Source organism: Melanotaenia boesemani, chromosome 2 (assembly GCF_017639745.1).
Source record: "Melanotaenia boesemani isolate fMelBoe1 chromosome 2, fMelBoe1.pri, whole genome shotgun sequence".
Taxonomy (NCBI): Eukaryota; Metazoa; Chordata; class Actinopteri; order Atheriniformes; family Melanotaeniidae; genus Melanotaenia; species Melanotaenia boesemani.
In genome coordinates this window covers 27,634,669-27,657,023 of record NC_055683.1, presented here as the reverse complement: position 1 = coordinate 27,657,023, position 22,355 = coordinate 27,634,669, and the positions used below count along the sequence as shown (strand labels likewise).

General features: G+C 40.6%; 1 protein-coding gene across 3 annotated transcripts; it reads right to left on the bottom strand.

The window, feature by feature from the left end:
* Positions 1 to 477: 477 nt before the first annotated feature.
* Positions 478 to 22,135, bottom strand: prkacaa (protein kinase, cAMP-dependent, catalytic, alpha, genome duplicate a). 3 transcript variants are annotated; one of them, XM_042005858.1, is made up of 10 exons: positions 21,330 to 22,135; positions 9,635 to 9,696; positions 9,034 to 9,162; positions 7,958 to 8,056; positions 7,777 to 7,859; positions 7,571 to 7,697; positions 7,378 to 7,473; positions 7,060 to 7,182; positions 3,709 to 3,873; positions 478 to 3,391 (listed from the first exon to the last, which is right to left on the bottom strand). In XM_042005858.1, exons 1-10 carry the CDS (start codon positions 21,373 to 21,375, stop codon positions 3,266 to 3,268), a joined length of 1,056 nt encoding a protein of 351 aa, XP_041861792.1. In that variant the 5' UTR covers positions 21,376 to 22,135; the 3' UTR covers positions 478 to 3,265. The 3 variants fall into 3 exon arrangements, with proteins under 3 accessions (XP_041861792.1, XP_041861773.1, XP_041861783.1); XM_042005839.1 differs by lacking the exon at positions 21,330 to 22,135 and adding an exon at positions 19,259 to 19,920; XM_042005849.1 differs by lacking the exon at positions 21,330 to 22,135 and adding an exon at positions 13,997 to 14,386.
* Between the last annotated feature and the right edge of the window lie 220 nt (positions 22,136 to 22,355).

The following is a 22,355-nucleotide window of genomic DNA, read 5'->3' as shown; positions in this document are numbered from 1 at the left end:
CACTGCAGCTATAGCTCCTTTCTAATGAAGGCCTTTTGCTAAATGTTATCACATCTTTGATGTGTTTGCTGGAGAAGATAAAACCTTTAAAAAAATCTAAATACAAACCCAGGCTTAAACTTTTGCATATGACTCTTTTACTGCTGCATATAAATGGAGTGTTTAAAAGGAGTGCATTAGGCTGGGAGCACATTTGGAAAAGGGCTGCTGATAGCTGCCTGGTAACAGATTCTATGCTGCCACAGGATGAACACACTCCATTATTCAGTTGTGCCTGCCACCCTCTTATGACCAGAACAGGAAGAAAACCACTGAGCAACCACCATCACTTACCATTATACATGCTCCTTTTATCTGGTAATGAAAAAAAATTAAAATATCTTTGAGATAAGTGTAAACAAAGTTTTCTTTTGTTTTTACATTCTTGGGGAAAAATGAGTTGAATAAGGAGAGATATTAAATATAACTCAGACATAGTAGTCTTAACAAGTAAAACTTTATTGGAATGATACATTTTGCAAAATATTTGTTTATATTTTTCCAACATACTCATTGTGTTCTAAGGGTATCTGTCAAGTTCTCCAGAGGGTAAGATAGTTAAGACTGTCAAAGGCAAGGATATACAGTATTGTTTCCCAAAAGGTACAATAGACTACACAAGCACTGTACCCAGGTCATGAGGAAAAAGATTAATGTTCTGTTTTTGCTTATTTTTTCCTCCTTTTTTTTGAAAATACAATTAGAAAATATGAACGCAAAACATCTCAGATGTAAAAAGTGTTAATGTCTGAATAAAGTGTGGAACCTTGATTAAAATAGAAGGCAAACAGGAGACAAAGTTAATGTTGCACAGAGCAGTTGATACTGTGAAGCTGATAGAAAAAAAATAATTAGACATCTGATGTACGTTTTTCACGGGAAACATAGTAACTTAAAAGTTTTCAGTGTCTGAAGTGGATCAAGTCGGGCTGGCTTTTACCCTCAAACTCTTGTTATATCATTTTCCAGGACAAAGACGAAAAGATATTACATGTGCTCTTACTAAAGTATATTTTAAAAGTTTGAAAGAATTAGCTCAAATGAATTAAATAGATTTGAAAAGGTGCGGCATGTGCTTCACTGTTTTCAAAAAAATCTATTGGTTGGTGATCCACTGCACCGTTTAGTGTGATTATCCAAGAAAATATTAAATCATAAAATGTCAAAACAGTAATAAGACCACTAGCTCTGGAAACAATGATTTCTAAAAATGTGTCTCAGGTCTGGTGGAAGTCTTGCCATTGGCCTTCTTTTACCACATGCAAGAAAAACCAAGCTCACCAAAGAAGCATGTATTACAAAAATACACATCATGTTCCCAAACAGCATTGAAACATCTGCATTTCAAAACATTCAAAAAGGTTTCCTGTGTTTGATCTCGATTACATTAAGACACTGCCAAAAGAATTACTCAAGCCTACTGAAATCTTTTAGTCAAAAACATTCTAAAAAATGTCCTGTGACTCTGACAAATAGATTGATGCACATCAAACAGAAGCTTGTCAGTGAGATGGACAAAGTCTAGCACCTAGGGCCGGTGGAGGGTGGGTGGGTGAAAAGCTTACATCCTTCAGTCCAAAAACAATGTGTTCAGTCAACAAACCAGCAATAAGATTTGGTCTGCGATTGTCTTGCATCCACAGAAATAAACTTGGCAAAAAAAGGAGGGAAGGGGGCAGCTTTAGGAGAGCTTCTTTAGTTTAATATGTTACATTGAAAGCTGGGAAAAAGGAAACCAACCAGGAAACAGTCCCCTAAAATTTGGTTGGACTGAAAATCTGTGTGACAAGTTAGGAGCATTAAAAGAGAATGGGGTCGGGTGAGGGGGTCAAGTTCAGTTACAAATATCTGCAAACCTTTGCAGTGAGTGTCCATCTCAACATTATCCACAACCTCAGGTACCTCAGCTCAGATCAAACACAATGCTCTGCCATCTTTCTTTAAAAGTGATATTGTACAAAAATAACATGCACATGTTGTTGAAACATTTTGCTACCGTTTTGTGTATTAAAATCCGCCACCATCAGTTTCATAGAGATAACAGCAATGTTCTGTCTGCAAATTTGGCAGAATTTATATATTTATTTATGAAGTCTTAGTTCAGTTTCACAGCTATGAGAGAATGCCGAAAAAGATGGATATTTCTTGTTCTCTATCATATATATATATATATATATATATATATATCAATATAAATGCACTATGAATTAAATAAACAATAGTCAGGAGTGTGACCACAATGTTAGCAGCTGCTAAACGACAGCTTATTAACCCACCCTTCAGCACTAAATAACACACAAGCACAGAGATTGACATTTAAAAAAAAAGGACAAAATGATCACCGATAGGATTTTTTTTTTAAAAATGCTCTAATAAATTCAGCTAAGAGAAAGACTTTAAATGCAGAACCCACATTTACTTCTCACAGGTCTCCAAAGAGCAAGACCTAGACGAAGTTTACTGCAATAAATCATTTTCTGATTTCTCTGATCCAAGAGATCACCACTGCTTAAAACGCTAGCAGTAGAGTGCATCATCTACCCAATTAATCATGCCGCACTTAGCAGACAAAGGCAGGTGTAGAACGTTTTCAAGCGTTCAACCAAAAGGGCCGATGCCATCACAGCCAAAACTCTGCACCAACATATTCGACACAGTTTTCCAACCAGTCGGCATTATGATAGGCACATCTGTTGGACTTGGTATTGCTTGGACAGATTCAGGATGGAGAGATGGAGAGGGAACTAGACCGACAGGAAACAACAGTCACTCTACAATCACTGGAGAAGCTTGTAGAGTGGGCCAATTCAAAAAGGAGCCTAACAGATTCAGTACCTTCACAGAAAAAAATCAATGCCTCAACCTTCATAGACTGAAAACGTGTCATTATACGATCAGAAAAACAATTCTAGCTGAACAGCTACAACCCATGTTTGTTCTTGTTGAGCCCCTGTCAAAAACACAAGAGGGATTTATTTTTTTTTTTTTTTTAAAAAAGGGGAAAAAAAATGAACAGGTGACAGCTGAGAAACAATCAGAAAAGGCAACACTGCTGGTTCTGTAGATCTTTCTTTACTTTGCTCTTTCCATTTGGGGGGATTTTACATTTTTTCCTCATCACAAATAAGAAAGTTATCAGTCCACCCTAGTGCTTCCTGCATTCAGATCCCCTTTAACTTTCTAAATCTCTGTCTCTCTCTTTCTCTCCGCTACTCATGGTTCAAATCTAGAACTCAGCAAACTCCTTTGCACACTTCTCTGTGAAGGAGACTCTGATTTCCTCTTCCTCATAGTCATCAAAGTTGCTTGTGTCGCCAGGGCCTTTGCACTTGGGGATAAAGGGAGCTTCCACCTAGAAGACATAGGATAGTTTAAAAAAAAAACAAAAGTCACTAAAACTATACAGTGTGGCTTAATGGCGAGCATGCTGCTTAAACTATCAGTTTAAACTGGAAAATGTCCCAGGAGGACAATTCTGCATTAAATGTACATATATATTCATTCCTCCCTGTACACATCAACTTAAACATACTGGATTTAATTATTATTCGTTTTAATAGACATGTAACAGCCACACTTATTATAAGCTTGATCATGTCTATGAAGAAATTTTTTTCTCCTGTAAATGTCCATCTGTACAAATTGTTACTATAAGAAAGCTGGCCCCACCTTTCTCTGGTAGATAGCAATCCAATCAGTGGTGGCGAACCACTTGTGGCCCTTGATATCATTGACTCCATTCCTGAGGTTGCCAAAGCGCTTGGTCAGGTCCACCTGCAGCAAATTTCTCAACAGATCCTTCAGGTCTGAGCTGAAGTGTGATGGGAAGCGAACCTATGAACAGTGAAAGCAAAGTGAGTGGATGTTCTGTGGAACCTGAGGTGTGAACATTGAGGTGCTGTGGAAAACATCCTGCCTTGTTCCAGTGCCTAAAAAACCACAACCAGCTGAACCAAAAGACTACAGACCAGTCGCCCTGACATCTCACGTCATGAAAGTCCTGGAGAGACTCTTACTGGCTCACCTCAGCAAGCAGGTGAACACCTTTCAGGACCCATTACAGTTTGCATACCGTAATGGGCTTGGGGTTGAAGATGCCATCATATACCTGCTTCAGAGAGCCCACTCTCATCTGGACCAGTCAGGCAGCACTTTGAGGGTCATGTTCTTTGATTTCTCAAGTGCTTTTAATACGATTCAGCCTGCTCTGCTGTGTGAGAAGCTGCAGAAATTCCAGGTGGATCCCTCCACAACCACCTGGATTTACGAATACCTCACAAACAGACCACAGTTTGTGAGACTGAAAGGTTGTGTGTCTGAGATGGTGGTCAGCAGCACTGGAACACCACAAGGGACTGTACTTTCACCATTTCTATTCACGCTGTACACCTCAGACTTCCAGTACAACTCTGAGTTCTGTCATCTGCAGAAATACTCTGATGACTCAGCAGTTGTTGGGTGTATCAGTGATGGACAAGAAGCAGAGCACAGAGAACTGGTCGGTCAGTTTGTGAAATGGTGCGGTGACAATCATCTCATCTTGAATACCAAGAAAACAAAGGAGATGATTGTTGACTTCAGGAGGAACAAGAACACACATAGAAGTGTTTCCATCATGGGAGAGGAGGTGGAGGTGGTGGAGGAATACAAGTACCTTGGAGTTCAGCTGGACAACAGACTTGAGTGGAAAAGCAACACTGAGTACATTTACAAGAAAGGTCAGAGCAGACTCTACTTCTTAAGGAAGCTGAGATCTTTTAACGTCTGCACCAAAATGTTGCAAATGTTCTACAGGTCTGTTGTTGAAAGTGCAATCAGCTTTGCAGCAATCTGCTGGGGCAGCGGCATCAGAACCAGAGACTTGAAAAGAATTAACAAACTGATCAAGAAAGCCGGTTCTGTGCTTGGAGTAACTCTGGAGCCGCTGGAGTTGATCATCAAAAAAAGAATTCTGTACAAGCTGACGAAGATAATGGAAGATCCTTCACACCCTCTACACAACGCTGTGACGAAACAACAGAGTGTGTTCAGTGGGAGGCTTGTTCAAGTCCGATGCAAGACAGAGAGATACAGAAGATCCTTCCTTCCAGCAGCTATCAGGCTGAAGAACAAAGCCCTTAATTAATTAATGTGATTGTTTAAAAAAAAAAAATAAAAAAAATTACTACTACTACAATATTGAATTTCCCTTTGGGATTAATAAAGTATTTTTCATTCATTCATTCATTCATTCATTCATTTCATTCATTCATTCATTCTCAAGCTGAAAGGTTTTGCATCTCAATCTGTTTTTTAAGAGGACTGCAGGACTGTTTTATAACTGGAAATTTGTGCTAGCCAATGGGTCTACTTATAAGGTTTTTTCAGCTGAGGTTTTTATTTGTTAACAGCCATTTCTGATATTTTACCCCAGTTGCATGACTTGTTTACAGGGAAGGCATGTGATGTACTGATCGATGATATTTAATTACACACACAGGCTGTGAACACACCAGCACACTAGTTAATCCTCTGCCAATGTCCCCAAGAGGAAACCTGTCCTTAAACTCCTTAAACTAACACTGGAATGGAAAAGAATGGAGAAGGGGAGGTTTAGGTAAGCTTATGTGTAATCCTACTCCTTTTCAGACATGTTGGGTTCATTCTTTTTTTTTTTTATTATTTTCATCTGTTTTGTTTGTTTTTTAGATTACGTTCTAGTGTTACTCACACATGTTCGAAAATAAAGCATTCATTCATGGTACCAAGTTGAACTTCCTCATTGCACTATTTTTTGAAGAAACAAAAAAAGCTGCAGTATTTTCTCGTTTCATACTTCATGTCACATCAGACTTATTGGAGGGGGAAGGAAAAACATCCACAAACAAGTACGTCTGTTCATTTTTCCTTCCATATCTTGCTGATTAGGGCAAGCTGCAAATTAAGGTCAAACAACCAGAAACCAAAGCAGTCCACAAATCACATGTCCTCAAGGTTTACAAGATTTAAGAAAAAAGTTATTCAGCTAAAAACTAAAAATAGATGCAGCTTTGTAGAAATGTGCTCACAAAAGACTAAACTGACCCCTAGTTTATTTTTATTCTTTACACAACTAGAGTGAAAATAAACTAGAGGCGATTCGCAGCCGAGTGTGAAGTGACTGGGATGAGAATCAGCACCCCCAAGTCTGAGACCATGGTCCTCAGCCGGAAAAGGGTGGAGTGCTCTCTCCGGGTCTGCAATAGGGTCCTGCCCCAAGTGGAGGAGTTCATGTATCTCGGGGTCTTGTTCACGAGTGAGGGAAGGATGGAGCGAGAGATCGACAGGGGGATCGGTGCGGCATCCGCAGTGATGCGGACTCTGCATCGGTCTGTCGTGGTAAAGAGGGAGCTGAGCCAAAAGGCAAAGCTCTCAATTTACTGGTCGATCTACGTTCCTACCCTCACCTATGGCTATGAGCTGTGGGTAGTGACCGAAAGAACAAGATCGCGAATACAAGCGGTCGAAATGAGTTTTCTCCGCAGGGTGGCGGGGCTCTCCCTTAGAGATATGGTGAGAAGCTCGGTGATCCGGGAGGGGCTCAGAGTAGAGCCGCTGCTCCTCCACATCGAGAGGAGCCAGATGAGGTGGCTCGGGCATCTGGTTAGGATGCCTCCTGGACGCTTCCCTGGTGAGGTGTTCCGGGCACATCCCACCGGAAAGAGGCCCCGGGGAAGACCTAGGACACGCTGGACGGACTACATCTCTTGGCAGGCCTGGGAACGCCTCGGGATCCCTCCGGATGAGCTGGTGAATGTGGCCGGGGAGAGGGAAGTCTGGGTTTCCCTGCTTAGGCAGCTGCCCCCGCGACCCGACTCCGGATAAGCGGAAGAAAATGGATGGGTGGATTTACACAACTACCCCACAATTCATGAAGTGAAGGTCAAGAACTGTGACAATATCACAAATAAGCAAATTTTACTAGTATTTAAAGTAGATTTGTTTAAATTATGTAGGTCAAGTTTACCATCAATAATGAGAGAGGATTATTTAGAGGATTACCTTTCCTGATACAATCTTTTCGTAAATCTGAATGGGCTGGTCTGCAAAAAAGGGAGGATAACCAGCAGCCATCTCATATATCAGAACACCCAGAGCCCACCAGTCCACTGCTTTATTGTAACCCTGAAAACACAAAAGAAACACTATTAGTTATCTTTTAAAACAAGTCTCTCGTGGTAGAATCTGACAGTCAGTAAGCAGAAAAGAGTCCAACAGTTCTAACTTTGATCCATGTGACAGTTAAATGATCCCACATTGATCTGACAGCTACCACACTGCCACTGTTGCATAATAATTAGGACTGAGCACAACACTTACTTTACTGAGGATGATCTCTGGTGCCAGGTACTCTGGAGTCCCGCAAAGCGTCCAGGTCCGGCCTTTCACCCTTTTTGCAAATCCAAAATCTGTTACCTAATGAGTGTACAAAGTACATAGCTCTGGGCACTGACCATATTCTGCAAAGGCATTTGCAAAGAAACTGTTGATAATATAAAAAAAAAATCCTTGCCTGGATATAACCTTGCTGGTCAATGAGCAAGTTCTCTGGCTTTAGATCTCGGTAGATGAGATCCAGTGAATGAAGGTATTCAAAGGTCAGTACAATCTGGGCTGCGTAGAAGCGGGCATGTGGTTCACTGCAAAACACACGAATATTAGTATTTACAGTCAACTAACACTGCCTGGAAATACTAAAATACTTTAAAGTCACCTTACCTGAATCTACCAATCCTCCTTAAGTGTGAGAACATTTCACCCCCAGGCACATACTCCATCACCATATACAGATTACTGTTATCCTGCAGAGACAAGGTAAAAGCCTTACTCTTCTATTCAAAAAGGCTCCAAAACAACAAAATCAACAGATAAAATTACAAATAAATACTTAAATACAAACCTTAAAAGAGTGCTCCAGTCGCACCAGAAAGGGAAAGCTGACCGCTTGCAGGATACGTTTCTCATTCAGTGTGTGTTCTATCTGCTTCAGCTTTACCACCTAGAAAAAAATGGCGAGATGTGATGAGACTACAAGGGGCATTATATAAAAATGAAAATCAGCGGCTATTTGATGATACGTTTATGTTTTTATGTTGAGTGAAAACATTCAACATCAGCATGTTTGGTGAGGAAGTCCTCCTGGTTTCTTTAACTCAGGGAGCATTCACACTAGCATTGCTTGGTCTGCTTTAAACGAACTCTGATCTTTTTCCATGGATAGTCTGGCCCATTTAGAACAGGCATTCAGACTCTGGTCCGCTTGACAACCAGGGCTTTCAGTCTGCTTGTAAGTTAACCCTGTTCCAGTGCGCTGACAGTGGAAACCCATCTAATGGACCAAAGAGAGGAAGTGACCTATGACACGATGTACCACGACATGTCGGATATCTTGCCGCCTCTCCGGCTGCTCATACTGGACAGATTCTGGTGACAACAGCATCAGGTTTTAATACAGAAACCCCAAGACTGAACAAATTTATTGTTTTGTTTAATTTATTATTTATATTTTATATATATTTATATATTATTATGTATTGTTTACTAGCTGTGAATGAACAGTTTACAACCCTGGCCAATCAATGAGCTGTATTTTCTTCTTCCTTTTTTCTTTATCAGTGGTTGTTTCAGGGAATACCTCCCTATACCAAGCAGTTGTTGTAACTGCATGACGTTGTCCAGGCAGTCTGGTCCACTTAAGTGAAGTGCAGTGTAAACGCAAAATAAAATCAGAAGTGCGAAAGTTTTGGGAACTCCTTGCCCAATCAAACCGAGTCCCCAAGCCTATTCTGGTGTGAATGCACTCCGAGTATGCAAATATTAAAATGATGCAAACATTCTTTGCTTTAAAAGGCACGTTACCATAATCAGAAATGGTTCTTCATAAGCTGAAGAACCCAAGTCATGCAGCTGCTTTCATTTAACATGTTTTTTTCTCCCTCTCTCTCTCTTTGGCATCCTTCACCATATATACTGTACCTTCTGTTTGTCAAGTATCTTCATTGCAAAATGCTGGCCTGTCTCTTTGTGTTTAACCAACATGACCCTGCCAAAGGAACCAGTGCCTAAGGTCTTCAAACGCTCAAAATGGTCCAATGCTGCAGTTTGCTGTAGGGGCAGAAGAAAATGATGGTAAGACAGACTACAGAACATTTTTGTAGACACATGTGTTAAAAAAATAGTAAGTTAAGCTATTTTTCCTAAATATTTCATCAATGAAAATGCTGTCATGTCAATCTGTAATATTTTTAATGAAATGAAATGAAATAAAATGTGAATTATTGCACTGTATTTTGTTTGGGGTATTTTAGAAGTGCGCCCATGCAACGTTATATATCTACATTTCTGTTTCAGAAGAGCCCAGCAGAGGGTGCTCTGCTCCAGTAAAATAGTCAGTCTCATTATGTTCAGAGGCAGAACATGATTTTGCCGTGAATTAACATGCAAAAAACAAAATTTTTAACTTCAGTGCCACTGTAAAGTTTGCCATCCTGCCAAGCAGTTTCATCTCTTAAAACAAATAAATAAATTAGAAAAATGCTGCTTCAACAGAAATCGAAGTTATCATATGCTCTCTTACCTGTGCTGGATTCTCCCATTTTTTAAGGAAATCCTCTTTGGCTTTGGCAAGAAACTCCTTCACTGCAAACAGAAAAAGAGTGTATGTTCAGATTATTATTATTATTTTTTAAAACTTAATTATTTTAAATAGTTGACCCGCCTAACTCTAATCACTGAGGCCCAAAAAAAGACACTTAGTGTTCTGCAGTAAATTATGCAAGAACAAATGAGTCAGAGCAGCAAGTGAGCATAAAAAATGTTCAGCACCTATGTTTTTATCACCCCATGAATGTGATTACAGCAACTTTATGCTCAAGGTTTGCATTTAACCATCTTTGGCTTCGTACTCCTCCTGGCGGCCAAAGAAGACAACAATTTGTAGCATACGATTAAAATTATTAAATAAATCAATGCTTAAATAAAACAAATGTTGCTTAGGATACTAGTTTACCTAAAGGGTAATAAAAAGTAAGTCCTTGCAAAACATTCCAGCATGACAACAAAACAAACATACCAAAGCAAAGCTACATAGGAATGACCTAAACATCCTGCCGAGGGGATAATATGAGTAGAAACCTAATCCTATTCTGAGTTTTTCCCCTCTTGTTGTTTTCTGTAAAGCTGGAATAGACTCTTGGCCGCAGTTTGATGATCGACTTTGTAGTTGTATCATCGGACTTGCAGCCGCATGTCTTGGACATTCGGGTGAAGAGAGGGGCAGAGCTATAACTGATCACCACTTGGTGGGGAGTTAGCTCAGAAGATGGCGGAGAATACCGGCCAGGCCTGGCAGGCCCAAATGTGTTGTGAGGATCTGCTGGGAACGTTTGGCGGAGTCCCCTGTCAGAAAGAGCTTCAACTTCCACCACCAGCAGAGCTTCAACCATGTCACAGGTGAGGCAGGAGACACTGAGTCCTAGTGGGCTGTGTCTCTATTGTTGAGGTGGTCAACCGGAGCTGTGGCCATAAGCCGTCTGAGCCTGTCACGGTGGAAACCCCCCAACTTGTTGGTGGACACCAACGAGTAGGATGCTTCTTCAAGCTGAAGAAGGAGTCCTATCAGGCCTTTTTGACCTGTGGGACTCTGGAAGTAGATGAGGGGTCTCGGCAGGCTAAACAGAATGCAGCTTCAGCGGTCGATAATGCAAAAACTCGGACATGGGAGGAGTTTGGAAAGGCCATGGAGAAAGACTTCCGAATGGCTTAGAGGAGGTTCTGGTCCTCCATCTGGTGGCTCAGGAGGGGGAAGAAGTGAACCATCAAAACTGAGTATAGGCTGGATGGGGCAGCTGACCTTGACTTGAGACAATGTGGGTCGGTGGAGGGAATACTTTGAAGACCTCCTCAATCACAGAATCAAGGGACCCAGAGGTGGGCTCTCCCATGTCTGGGGCTGAAGTTGCTGAAGCTCTACTGTGGCAGGTCCCCGTGGGTGGACAAGGTCCATCCGGTGTCTGGTGTTGACACTATCAACAAAGACAGCCCCACAGCACAGGACATGCATTTCAACTTGACATAATTCTGCAGCATTGTGTGGACAAGGACAGTGCCACTGGAGTGGCAAACTGGGGTGGTGGTCCCTCTTTTCAAGAAGGGTCTTCTACAACTACAGAAAGATCACACTCCCCAGCCTCCCTAGTAAAGTCTATTCAGGGGCCCTGGAGAGGAGGTTCTGTCAGATAGTTTAATCTCAGAGAGGAGGAGCAATGTGGTTTTCATCCCAGTGGTGGAACAGTGGACTAGCTCTACAACCTCTTCAGGGTCTTGGAGGGGGCATGGGAGTTCAGTCAACCAGTATACATGCGCTTTGTGGACCTGGAGAAGGCGTTCAAACGTGTCCCTTGGGGACTCCTTTAGGGGAGTATGGTGTACTGTACACTTTGTATGAGCTGTCCGGTCCCTGTACGACCTGTGCCAGAGCTTGGTCTACATTGCTGGCAGTAAATCCGATTTGTTTCCAGCGAGGGTTGGACTCTGTCAAGCCTGCCCAATGTCACAGATCCTATTAATAACTTTTATGGACAGAACTAGGTGCAGAGGATTAGATCTCTGCTCTTCACAGATGTGGTTCTGTTGGCTTCATCAGGCCATGACCTCCAGCTCTCGCTGGAGCAATTCGCAGCCAAGTCTGAAGCGGCTGGGATGAGAATCAGCACTTCTGAATATGAGATCATGGTCCTCAGCAGGAAAAAAGTGGAGTATCCTCTCTGGGGTCAGGAATGAGGTACTGCCCTATGTGAAAGAGAAAAAGAAATTTAGGGTCTTGTTCACGAGTGGGGGAAGGATGAAACGGGAGAAAGACAGGCAGATCGGTGTGGTGTCTGCAATGATGCAGACTCTGCATCAGTCAGTTGGGGTGAAGAAGTTGACCCAGAAGGCGAAGCTCTTGATTTACCAGTTGATCAACGTTCCTACCCTCACCTACGGTTACGAGCTGTGGGCAGTAAGCGAAAGAACGAGATCGCAAATACAAGCGGAGGAAATGAGTTTCCTCTGCAGAGTGGTTGGGTTCTCCCTAAGAGACAGGGTGAGAAGCTAGGTCATGCAGGAGAGGCTCAGAATAGAGTTGCTGCTCCTCTGCATTGGGAGGAGCCAGATGAGGTGGCTTGGGCATTGGGTTAGGATGCCTCCTGAACAACTCCCTGTGATGTGTTCCATATACATTCCACCAGGAGGAGACATCGGGAAACACCCAGGATGAGCTGGAGGGACTACATCTCCTTGCTGGACCTCAGGATCCCCCTGGATGAGTTGGAAGAAGTGACTGGGAGGAGGGAAGTCTGGCTTTCCTGTTTAGCAAGATACCTAAACAGGAACCAACCCCGGATATGCGTCAAGAAAATGGATGGATTTTCCATTTATACCTCTTCTGATGTTAATTTATGTTTTTACTGCATAGCTGGAGCACTTTTGCTTATAATTACAACACACACCCACACAAACTGGTGTTGGTTTTAATTATAAAAATATATATTTTTGTGTGGACTTAAGGCTCTGTGAATAACATTGTCAGAGAAGCTCATCTCCAGAAATCAGACATAACTTAGACTTTTTAGTTTACATAACAGAAAAATAAGTTAGGACTAAGAATGCAATATAACATCTATTTCACAAGACACATAAACACCATAAACACAGCTAGGGACTGCATTAGCAATGCAAAAACAAAAGTGGAATACACACGATTATAGGCCAGACACATGGCTGTGGACAGATTAATTACAACTCAGCACACATACTGTCATATGGAGAAGTTCATTTTTACCCCTTATCTTTATGGGGTTAATCACAATGCTATGTGGGAACATGGAGATAACCAGACCTTCCTCATTTCTCCTAACTGAGTGCACCAGCCACACCCGCTGAGGGAGTACTGCAATTTCTACTGTTAGCCTTGAACATAAGATGGTGGAAGTTGTGAATGAACAACTGCTGTCAGAAAAAAATGACAAAAATGTCCATTTACTGTGTTGCTACATCATTTCTATGAATATCAAACCATAACATAGAATAATAAGACTTTAAAATTGCTTGAGATATCTATGTAATTTGAACACCTTTTTTCACAGATGTACAAGTTCAAGGTAGAAATATTAATAAATTATAATAGCTTACATGAATAACAGTATTTTGTCATGATCAAATGAAAACACGAGGAAATATAACCCATGTTAAGACTTTCAGGATAATGTGACACCTCTCTATCTGATCAATGACAAACAATAGCCTAAGGCACAGTTTAGATAAAGTCAGTCAGTTATCTAACAATAGTGTAAGTACCTAGCAATTTATCAGCTTAGTGATATAAAAATTTACACTAATGAGCATTTGGAGAAATATTTGAATTTGAAAACAGAAGTTATTATGTCAAGGTTGCTAGCAAACAAACCATCCACACATGAATGCCTTATGCAATCTTTATGCATCACAGACAAGCACAAACCTCGTGTAGTTGATCTGATTTCCTGCAAACTCTCTAAAGACTTGCAACTCCAACAATAGGATGGGAGAAAGCCAGCAAAAACGGCATAGACCAAAGTTCACATAAACATGCCAGGAGCACTGTTGCTTCCACAGTGAGAAAGCAGAGTGGTCACCAGGGAGAAAACATTTCCCGTGAAACTTGCTCAACTTTCACTTCCAAGCAAAAAGAGCCTAAAATGGAGCCTTTTCTGGAACAAGTTGGAACTGTGCCGAGGAAAAACTAGGATGCTGTGGAAAATGTATTTGGGATTTAAATGACCAAATCAATATGTCTCTTATAGGAATTCTCCATGTCAGTTTGTTATGGTCGAAGGCTTGGCTGTCATGGTGACCTTGAAAGTTAAATTAGAAACATAAACAAGCCACGTTAATTATCCTGTAACCTTAAATTCCTTACCATCTGGGAGGACTATGGGTACCTCTGGTGCTGCAGCATCTGCTGAGCGCAGCACTGATTCACTTGAGCGCGAAGATGACTCCCTCTTCCCTGCATGCCTTCTGGAGCTCTTCCTGTCACACATTAGCCTGGTAAAATCTCCCCCTGTACTTCTTCCTGCGCCTCTTCCTCACAGCCACTGACTCATGACCTATCCTCCACCTCTGAGTGTACTCGGGTCAGATCAGGACCCCACACATCTGCAAAAAGCAGTCAAGTATCCTTGCCGGCAGAATGTCTTCAGGCTTTTCAATGTCTGTCACTTTGCTGGAGACCAAGCTGAAAACGTAGCATCCACCTCAACTGTGCAGTCAAACACAGCACAGAGGGCAGTGCTGCTCCCGTTAACACTCACACAGATCAATTGGATCCTTGCTTGGTTTGTATCAATATTTATTCTGTACACAAAGCGCTCTTTGCTGTTCCCTCTCATGTCAACCACACACACATACACACATGTACACGCACAGTGGCTATATATTGATCTAAACAGGGGCATAATCACCAGGGGGAGGGGCATAAAACACTAGCTGGTATATTTATCCAACCCAGAGATGAAGTCCTTTGGAAAACTAGGCCTAAGTAAAGACCCTTGAGATGAACTGCACCGATCTAGATGCAAGTAAACTTCCCCTAATTAGCAGGACCAATCAGATGTCACATCTTTGATGAAAAACTTTTAGAGATGATCTGGGTGTTTTCAAAAACATACAAGTGGCGCTCTCAGGAGAGATGAGCAAAACAGGAACGCTCCAACACGTTCAAACTTTTTCTCCCAGCCCAAATGCACTAGAGTCTGTATAGTGCCAGAGCTGAATTGATCCTCCAAAATCAATCCTACATATCTCCCCTGGGCCTCACTGGCCCACTCTGACGCAAAAAACAGAGGGGTTATATTAGGGCGAGCTGACCGACATTCAGCCATGAAGCACGCAAAATCAGGTCTCAGTCGACACATGGCCTTGTTCAGATGGCATTCTTATGCATCATGTGGTGCATAAGAAAATAGGGGCAAACAGTGTGAAAGCTAGAAATGTGTTTGCAAGCCTTAATAGGTGAGAAATCAATTTATTTCAGCTAAATATGGCCAAGGGATATTTACTAGCAATACCACCAATGGAAAATTGGTTCATAATCTGTCCTGACCAACCAGTTTAGATACAGAGGAGCAGATTCACTGACTCAATAGCCGTTTAACACTTTCATGTGCCATTTATGTCTACTAGTCTACAAATAGTGGACAAGTAATGTGCCCAAATCCATCAGTTTCATTGTGTGGTTATAACAATTGTTCATTGCCAAAGCTGGAAGACAGCAATGCCTGAAATTCACTTTTCAAAATGAGTGGGGTTACCCCCCCTCCCCATACCTGTTTTGCATAAGGAAGTTTGCTGTGACCTCGATTTTATGCCGTCTTTTCATAATAGAATTTGTTGTTCACTAAAACAGTTTCATGTCGCTCACCATATCCTCTCTTAGTGACCATCTCTTTAAGCTGCATCAGTGTTTTTCTCTAATTTTTGGTGGCTCTCTTTTTGCTTACTTTCATTTTAATGGGATGGCATGACAAACCATGGATTCGAACAGTTGAACAGTGTCCTGTTAAATAAGTTTTAATATGCACAACTTCTGCTATATTATATACATTTATTGTATTTACATAACTTTGCACACCATTTTCTTTAAACTATTAACCATTTCAAGTTACGTTTTGGTGCAGAATCATATTCTAGTTAACTAGTTTTTGAATATCTGGTTAGTTGTGGTTTACACATCCATTTATCTGCTACAACAGAAGAATCGCCCTGTTTTAGATAAAAGAAAAACATATCTTGCACAGTAATAAAGATGTGCCTTGGAAATGCCTGTTTTCATAAATGGTTTGCATTGTCACCAGAAACATAAAAAGGTGAAATGTGTAGCTTTACTCTTCAAAAATAATCAACATAGTGGGAAAAAACATTACCAGATGAAGTGCATGTTTACAAAATCTGGTCTTTACGAGGTCTTAACCCTTTTTAATGCCATATCATATTTAATACATACAGTTTCTGAGACCTTTGGTATTATTTCATGTAAAAACTTTGCTTTAAAACCCTATTATCAAATAAGTATGAAAACCCTATTATAAAGGGTTATGATACTTGTCATCTGCCCTCTGGTGGATATCTTTTGCACTACAATTATTTTGATAAATTACAATTACAAACAATAATAAATATACATAAATTATTTTGTTAATTGTTTTTTTACATTTTGTCAAAAGGGCCAGAGACTTCAGATATTTTTTTTTTAATTTTCTACCCATTTTTTCTTGGGTGGGGTTTTAAAGGGTTAAAATAATGTCTACATAAATGTGTGAATTACCAAAGAGGAAAATATGTAAAGGGGGCAAACGTTTTGATGAGTTTGGTGCCATGTTTTTGATAAAAACCAGTTATCTCATTTTAATTGTACAGATGTAAAGTTAGCTGAGTTATTGTGACCATCTTGCAGAGTATCAGCAGTAAAATCAAAACTAGGGTAAGCTGTTCATTTGATTAGTTGGCCATTTTCTCATCATCATGGATAACTTTTTTTTTTTTTTTTTTTTTAATGAAAGGGGATATTAGTGAATTAGAAGGAAAATGAGCCAATAATGATTGTTTTCCTTCTGACTATTCATTATTACCCGGCAGCCAAAAGGCATCAATATACAGATTTATAAATAAACAAATTAAACTAAATGAAAGCACAATCCTTCTCTGGTTAAACTCTGTCTCCTTGTGGTGACAATCTTTTGAGTTTAAACTACAAAATCCACCTTTACAGACCATTCTTCAATTCCTATCATTGCACAGTGAAAAAGACTATTCAGAGGTAGAAAACATTTTAGACAGCTGCAGATCTCCCTGAGGAGTACGTGTCTAAGCAGGTTTACCTCAAGGCCAGACTGTGCAATGCTTAGAGAAACTGCAAAAAATCTGAGCTACATGTCAGACCTTCTGGCACTCACGTGGAAACCCAAGTCAAACAATGCCATGACTTGATGTTAATGACAAGCCTGGTGTGTTTGCAGTTTCTTGTTCATGGAACACAACACGTGTGCGCTAGGCCAAAGCAGATCAATCATTTACATTTCTGTTGTTGTGTGCTGGAATTTTTCAGTTCAAATTTAGCATTTATGTTGGGAGTTTAATGCCAAGTTTTTTAACACATACTTGCACTACAAAAAAAAAAAAAAATCATTTATTTTTTATCTCTCTCACTTATATTCACAATTTTGTCAGCTGTCCCATAAATAAATTCGCAACGTCAACTTAGTCGAATTATTATAGCAATACTCTGATCCATGGTCCATCTTCTGTGAGCTTATTTCAGGGAGGGGTTACAATTAACCAATTTGTTTATTTACTGAATTAGGTTTGTTGCAAAGGTTTGTCACATTTATAGTCTAGTTTCTTTTTTCTTTTTGAAGGGTTGAAAAAGTTGCTAAATGTAGTTGATAACAGTGTAACCCAATAAGTGTCCTTCAGATTGTGCATTCAAATAGGGTCAAAGTGTGTGTGAATGTGAGACAGTTGTTATACACTTGTAGATTTCACCATTTTGGATACTAAAAGATAATACATAGAAGAAAATACAAAAGCTGGAAACCAAATATATTTGGATAAAAAAATTAACATACCTGGATGGCCCACCAGAGTATTAACATTGTGTGAAATACACTTACGCATCTACATTACTTATTAAGATAGGAATACTTCTAATTTACTAATTTAATCATTGTTTACTCTGAACAGGACCTTATTTGGGTTACAGTAATCTAAAGTTGCTCTTCACAACATAGCATAAGTTAAAGGATTTGCATTATTACGTTTAATCATTTTTAAAGCTAAGCTGACATTAATGGCTTTAATGGAGAACTTATGGCACATCTGTTTTAACAGCTTTTTAAACCAACGTACCAACAGTGAATGGCAATAGCCAGTATCGTGTTTCATTTCAATACATCAAATGGATCTTAAAATACATTAGTCTCTGGGGAAAACCTCCTGTGGACAGAATACCCTTGGGGCCTTTTAACACTGGCCAAGAATCCCAGTTACACTAACATTTGGCTTTTTTGTAAAGAAGTTTAACGCATAAAGTCTGCGGTATTTATCAACTCTGGTTCCTATTGGCATTGATAGGAATACAACATTCATCAGATCTAATTTTCACTGAATGTGCTACACAGGGAAATACTGTTTAATGGAGCATCTTGAGCCATTTTTGTGAGCACATTATACACTAGTATTATAAGCATCAGTGCAAATACTGGTTGTGAAATACTATACCTTCACATTCAATCTGAAGGTCCCCACCACCACCAAATTCACAGCTTTTGAACAAAAATATAGTTTTTATAAATGTTGCCAAAGCTTTACTAGCTTGTCTGAGATGGCTGACTGGCATAAACTGTATGGTCCACTGATAATCAGTGCAGACTTATAACAAAGCCCCTTTAAATAGAGACAGGAAGTGATGAGCGATCAAACAAAAACCTGGCCACTACACAAACCAACTGCACAAAAAGTTGGGGCAGGACAGGAACAACACAGATATTTATAGACACAGACTTGCACTTGGACAGAAAGCCACTTCACTGTATTGTCAAATTCAAAACACATGATTCCGTGCATGACATAACTGCTTCCAAGCAAGGTCTTGCACAGATGTTTGAGTAAATTGTGTAGGTAAAGAAATCTTAAATGCAATCAAATGTTTGTTTTACAAGAAAAAGAACAAAAACAATACAGAAAAAGCATGTTTCTTTGAAAGGTTCATTGTTATGGTTGCATAGTTTAAGACTGATCATGTTTTGCAGCATAGTGTACTAGCAGCAACTTCCACTGTAACTGAAAAAAATGCCTCCTTTTTGTCTAATAAATACACAAATTGAAAGAAAGACAAATAAAAGTCACTTTGTATACTTTTTTATACAAGGACTTATGCATGCACATGTACTCACTGGCCATAAATAACCAGAAACACAGATCACTCGACCAAAACCATTAGTCACCAAACTCTGGTTCAAGAAATGAATTTACAAAACAAAACTTATCATGGAAAAACACCTTTGCTATCTGTTAAAAGTAAGAGTTGCAGATCAGTCTGACTGGCTACATCTGTGGGATACAGAGTGAACTACAGCTCCACCCATAGCTCATGCTTCTGTCCAGCTCCAAAAAGAAAACTCACTCAAGCTGCAAGCCTTTAGCTCCTCCTGTGGTTGGTGATGTCCGTCTTCCCCTCTGCTTATGTCCCCTTGGCAGTGTCCAGCTCGGTGAAACAACCTTCCTGCCAGCTTGTGAATAACAGACATCATACAAAGCTGGAGGAAGCTTGCTAACAGCCTCAGTAATGTTTCAACACTGCAATAAGTCTAGCCCTTTAAACAAGTGGGAAATCCACAAAAATTTTGTATCAACAGCGCCACTTCAAGGCCCAAACTTCCAGCTACCTGGCCTAACTGTTTAGTTTGTAAAGCAAAAGAGGAGATGGCCAACTGTGCAGTGCCTGGGCCGGACCTTCGTTGCTCCTTCACTTCCTGCTTCAGTTCACAGAGTTTGTCCGCCCTGCTTCTTCCTGTGGGCCAGAAAATAGCTCTGTATAACCAGGGTATGCAGCTCTCCACTTGTGTTCTCCCGTATGGAAAGTCCTTTGGCAACAGACGCTGTGCACCTGAACCAGCTTTCAACACTCTTACCATTTTACATAGAAACCAAAATGGGCTGCCATGTTGCCCTTAATCTCAAGCTGTTCTGTGGAAAATTACACTCCTGGGTGTGGGCTCTGGACCACTGGTCAGCACCTGTCTCTGAAGATCACAGTAAGCCCACAGTGATCAGGCTGATAAGAATGTAAAGCATGACACGTGAACAAACCTAACAGCACTGCCTCCTCTGTCTCTTTAGAGAAAAATAAGAGAAAAAAAAGAAAAATGCATAATTTCCACGACTTCCGAAGTATTAAATGAAAATCCAATTGTAATCCACAACATCTAAGAATAATGGCCTGGCTACAAGTGATGGGTTAATGTTGGACTAGAGGCCATTCTTTACACCTACTTTCTATCAGTAACAAGGAGCTGATGTTCATTTCACAGCTACCTGTTCAGACTTTGCACACTCGGGCGTTATTCACAGTGATATGAATAAAGACACGAGATGGTGTCCTCCCAAGTGTTCTCTAGGGCTAGTAAAGTTGACAATATAACAAAAACTAAATCAAGAAACAGTTGACGCCCCCACCACCACTCATGTGTTTGTTTGGCATTTATTTGAATTGCTTGCTCAAATATGTATTCTTTCAAAACCCAGTTGTGATTAAATATAATGTAATTTTACTTTCCAGGAAAAACTTTTTAAGGGCATACAACAGAATTGTTGTAGATCAAAGTATCCCCCTTCCTCTGCACACCATTGAGACACACACATGCACACACACACACCAGTGTCCTTGTTCTAAATGCTGCTAGTCACATGTTCCAAGACACTGTTGAACAATCCCAAGTTTCTGCCTGGAGAAGATCACCCTTGTGCATCATATGACCCCATCCTGGTTGCTTGTTCTTCCACTGATAACAACAAACTTGTCTTTTTTTTCTGTCAAGAACAATCTTGAAGCCACACTGCATCGATTCAACTCATTACTAAATGCAAGCAAATATGTGCATCTCTCCATAATTGCTTCATGTCTGTAATAATGGAGTTGTAGATTATCCTGTAATAATTTGGTTGTTAGAAATTGTATAGGAATAGAACTACACACATATGTACTATGTTTTCAATATTACTGCAACCTTCCATAACCTTGTGAGAGTACAGAGAAAAAAAACATCTGCAACAGATGAACCACGAGAAAACCTATGACTGTTGTATAAGGCTAGCTGCTGTCATCCTCAATGGTACCTCTTAATATAACCTGGGGCTTTATATCACGAGCTTTTTCACAGGATGAGAATGAATCACATCTGCTGCGGCTCGGTTGATAGGAGCGTAGTCTGACCATCTGGCCAGTGTATGAGTGGATGTGAATTAAAGTTGTCAAATAAGTTAAACTTTAAGCTAAGGTCAATTCCACCTTACGATAAATACAGGGTTTTTAAGATCGTGTAAAATTGGTCATTTTAAGTGGGTTCTTTGGGTCTTGAAACACTGTACTTGCACGGCAAGATGTTGCCATAATGGGAAACAGGAAATTCCTACAGCAGAACGATCAGGCGGCATGATACAACTAGCTGTTGCAAGTACGGATTGACAGGACTCACCACTTTCCATTTCATTGCCCTTCTTTGCGGTGGGCGTGTTGCCCATGATGGCAGACTGATGGTGGAGTCCCTGGGCGGCACGGAATAAGTTTTCCTTCACAAGTCGTTGTGTGATCCTACAACGCTAACGCAGACGCTAAATTCAATAGAGCTGACAGCTAACTACTAGCTAACAGTTATCATTATTGGCAAACAAAAGCAATAAATATGCGCCAATACTTTTCAGCTGCAAATCTGGTAAACTCCAACCAAGTGAGTGTATCCAAGTCTGCAGCTGACAGTCTAGCACTGACGCTCTGTTAGCTTGACTAGCACGTTAGCCAGCAGAGATAGACAGCGATGATCAGCTTGCTAACGGTAGCTCTTCAATTTCCAAGCAAGTACCAACAATTCCTGATGTCATTCAACTGTCCTTTATTTCCATGGACAGTGATGTTTTTCCCAAAATCCAGTTCAGACAGATCGTCGAAAGATGTTTCCGTGTCTCCAACTGGCAAGCTAACATTAGCTCCCAGCGTCCCTTGCTATCAAATTCTGGCCTGAACTAACCAGGTGCTATCTCTGTGTTGGCAGGCCTTGTCAGTTGGAGCCTGGATAACAAAAAAATGTATCCAGCTAACTCTTTATTCCGCTATCGGTCATTCAAGTTGATACATCTCCAATCGTTTATAAACCAGCCGTCAGCTGAAATGGTTTCCTGGGACCGACCACCTGATAGTCGATTCTTCAGATCAACAGACCCCTTCCATTAATCTCTAGACCGCAAGGGAAACTCCAGTCGTCCATCCATCAGGTTCCTCCTCTTCCTGTTTCTGATTGGCTCCCTAGACAAATACTTACTTGACAGTTACCGTACATCACCGTACATCAAATCCTGATTGGCTAAGTGTGAACGCATCCAATCATCGCATTAATACAAACCGTCTGTCAAACGGCTTTATACCGCCTCCCGAACTTGCTAGCAGCCAATACGCCCATAACTATAACCGTATTTTCATTTTGCTGTAAACCATCAAGTATAACACT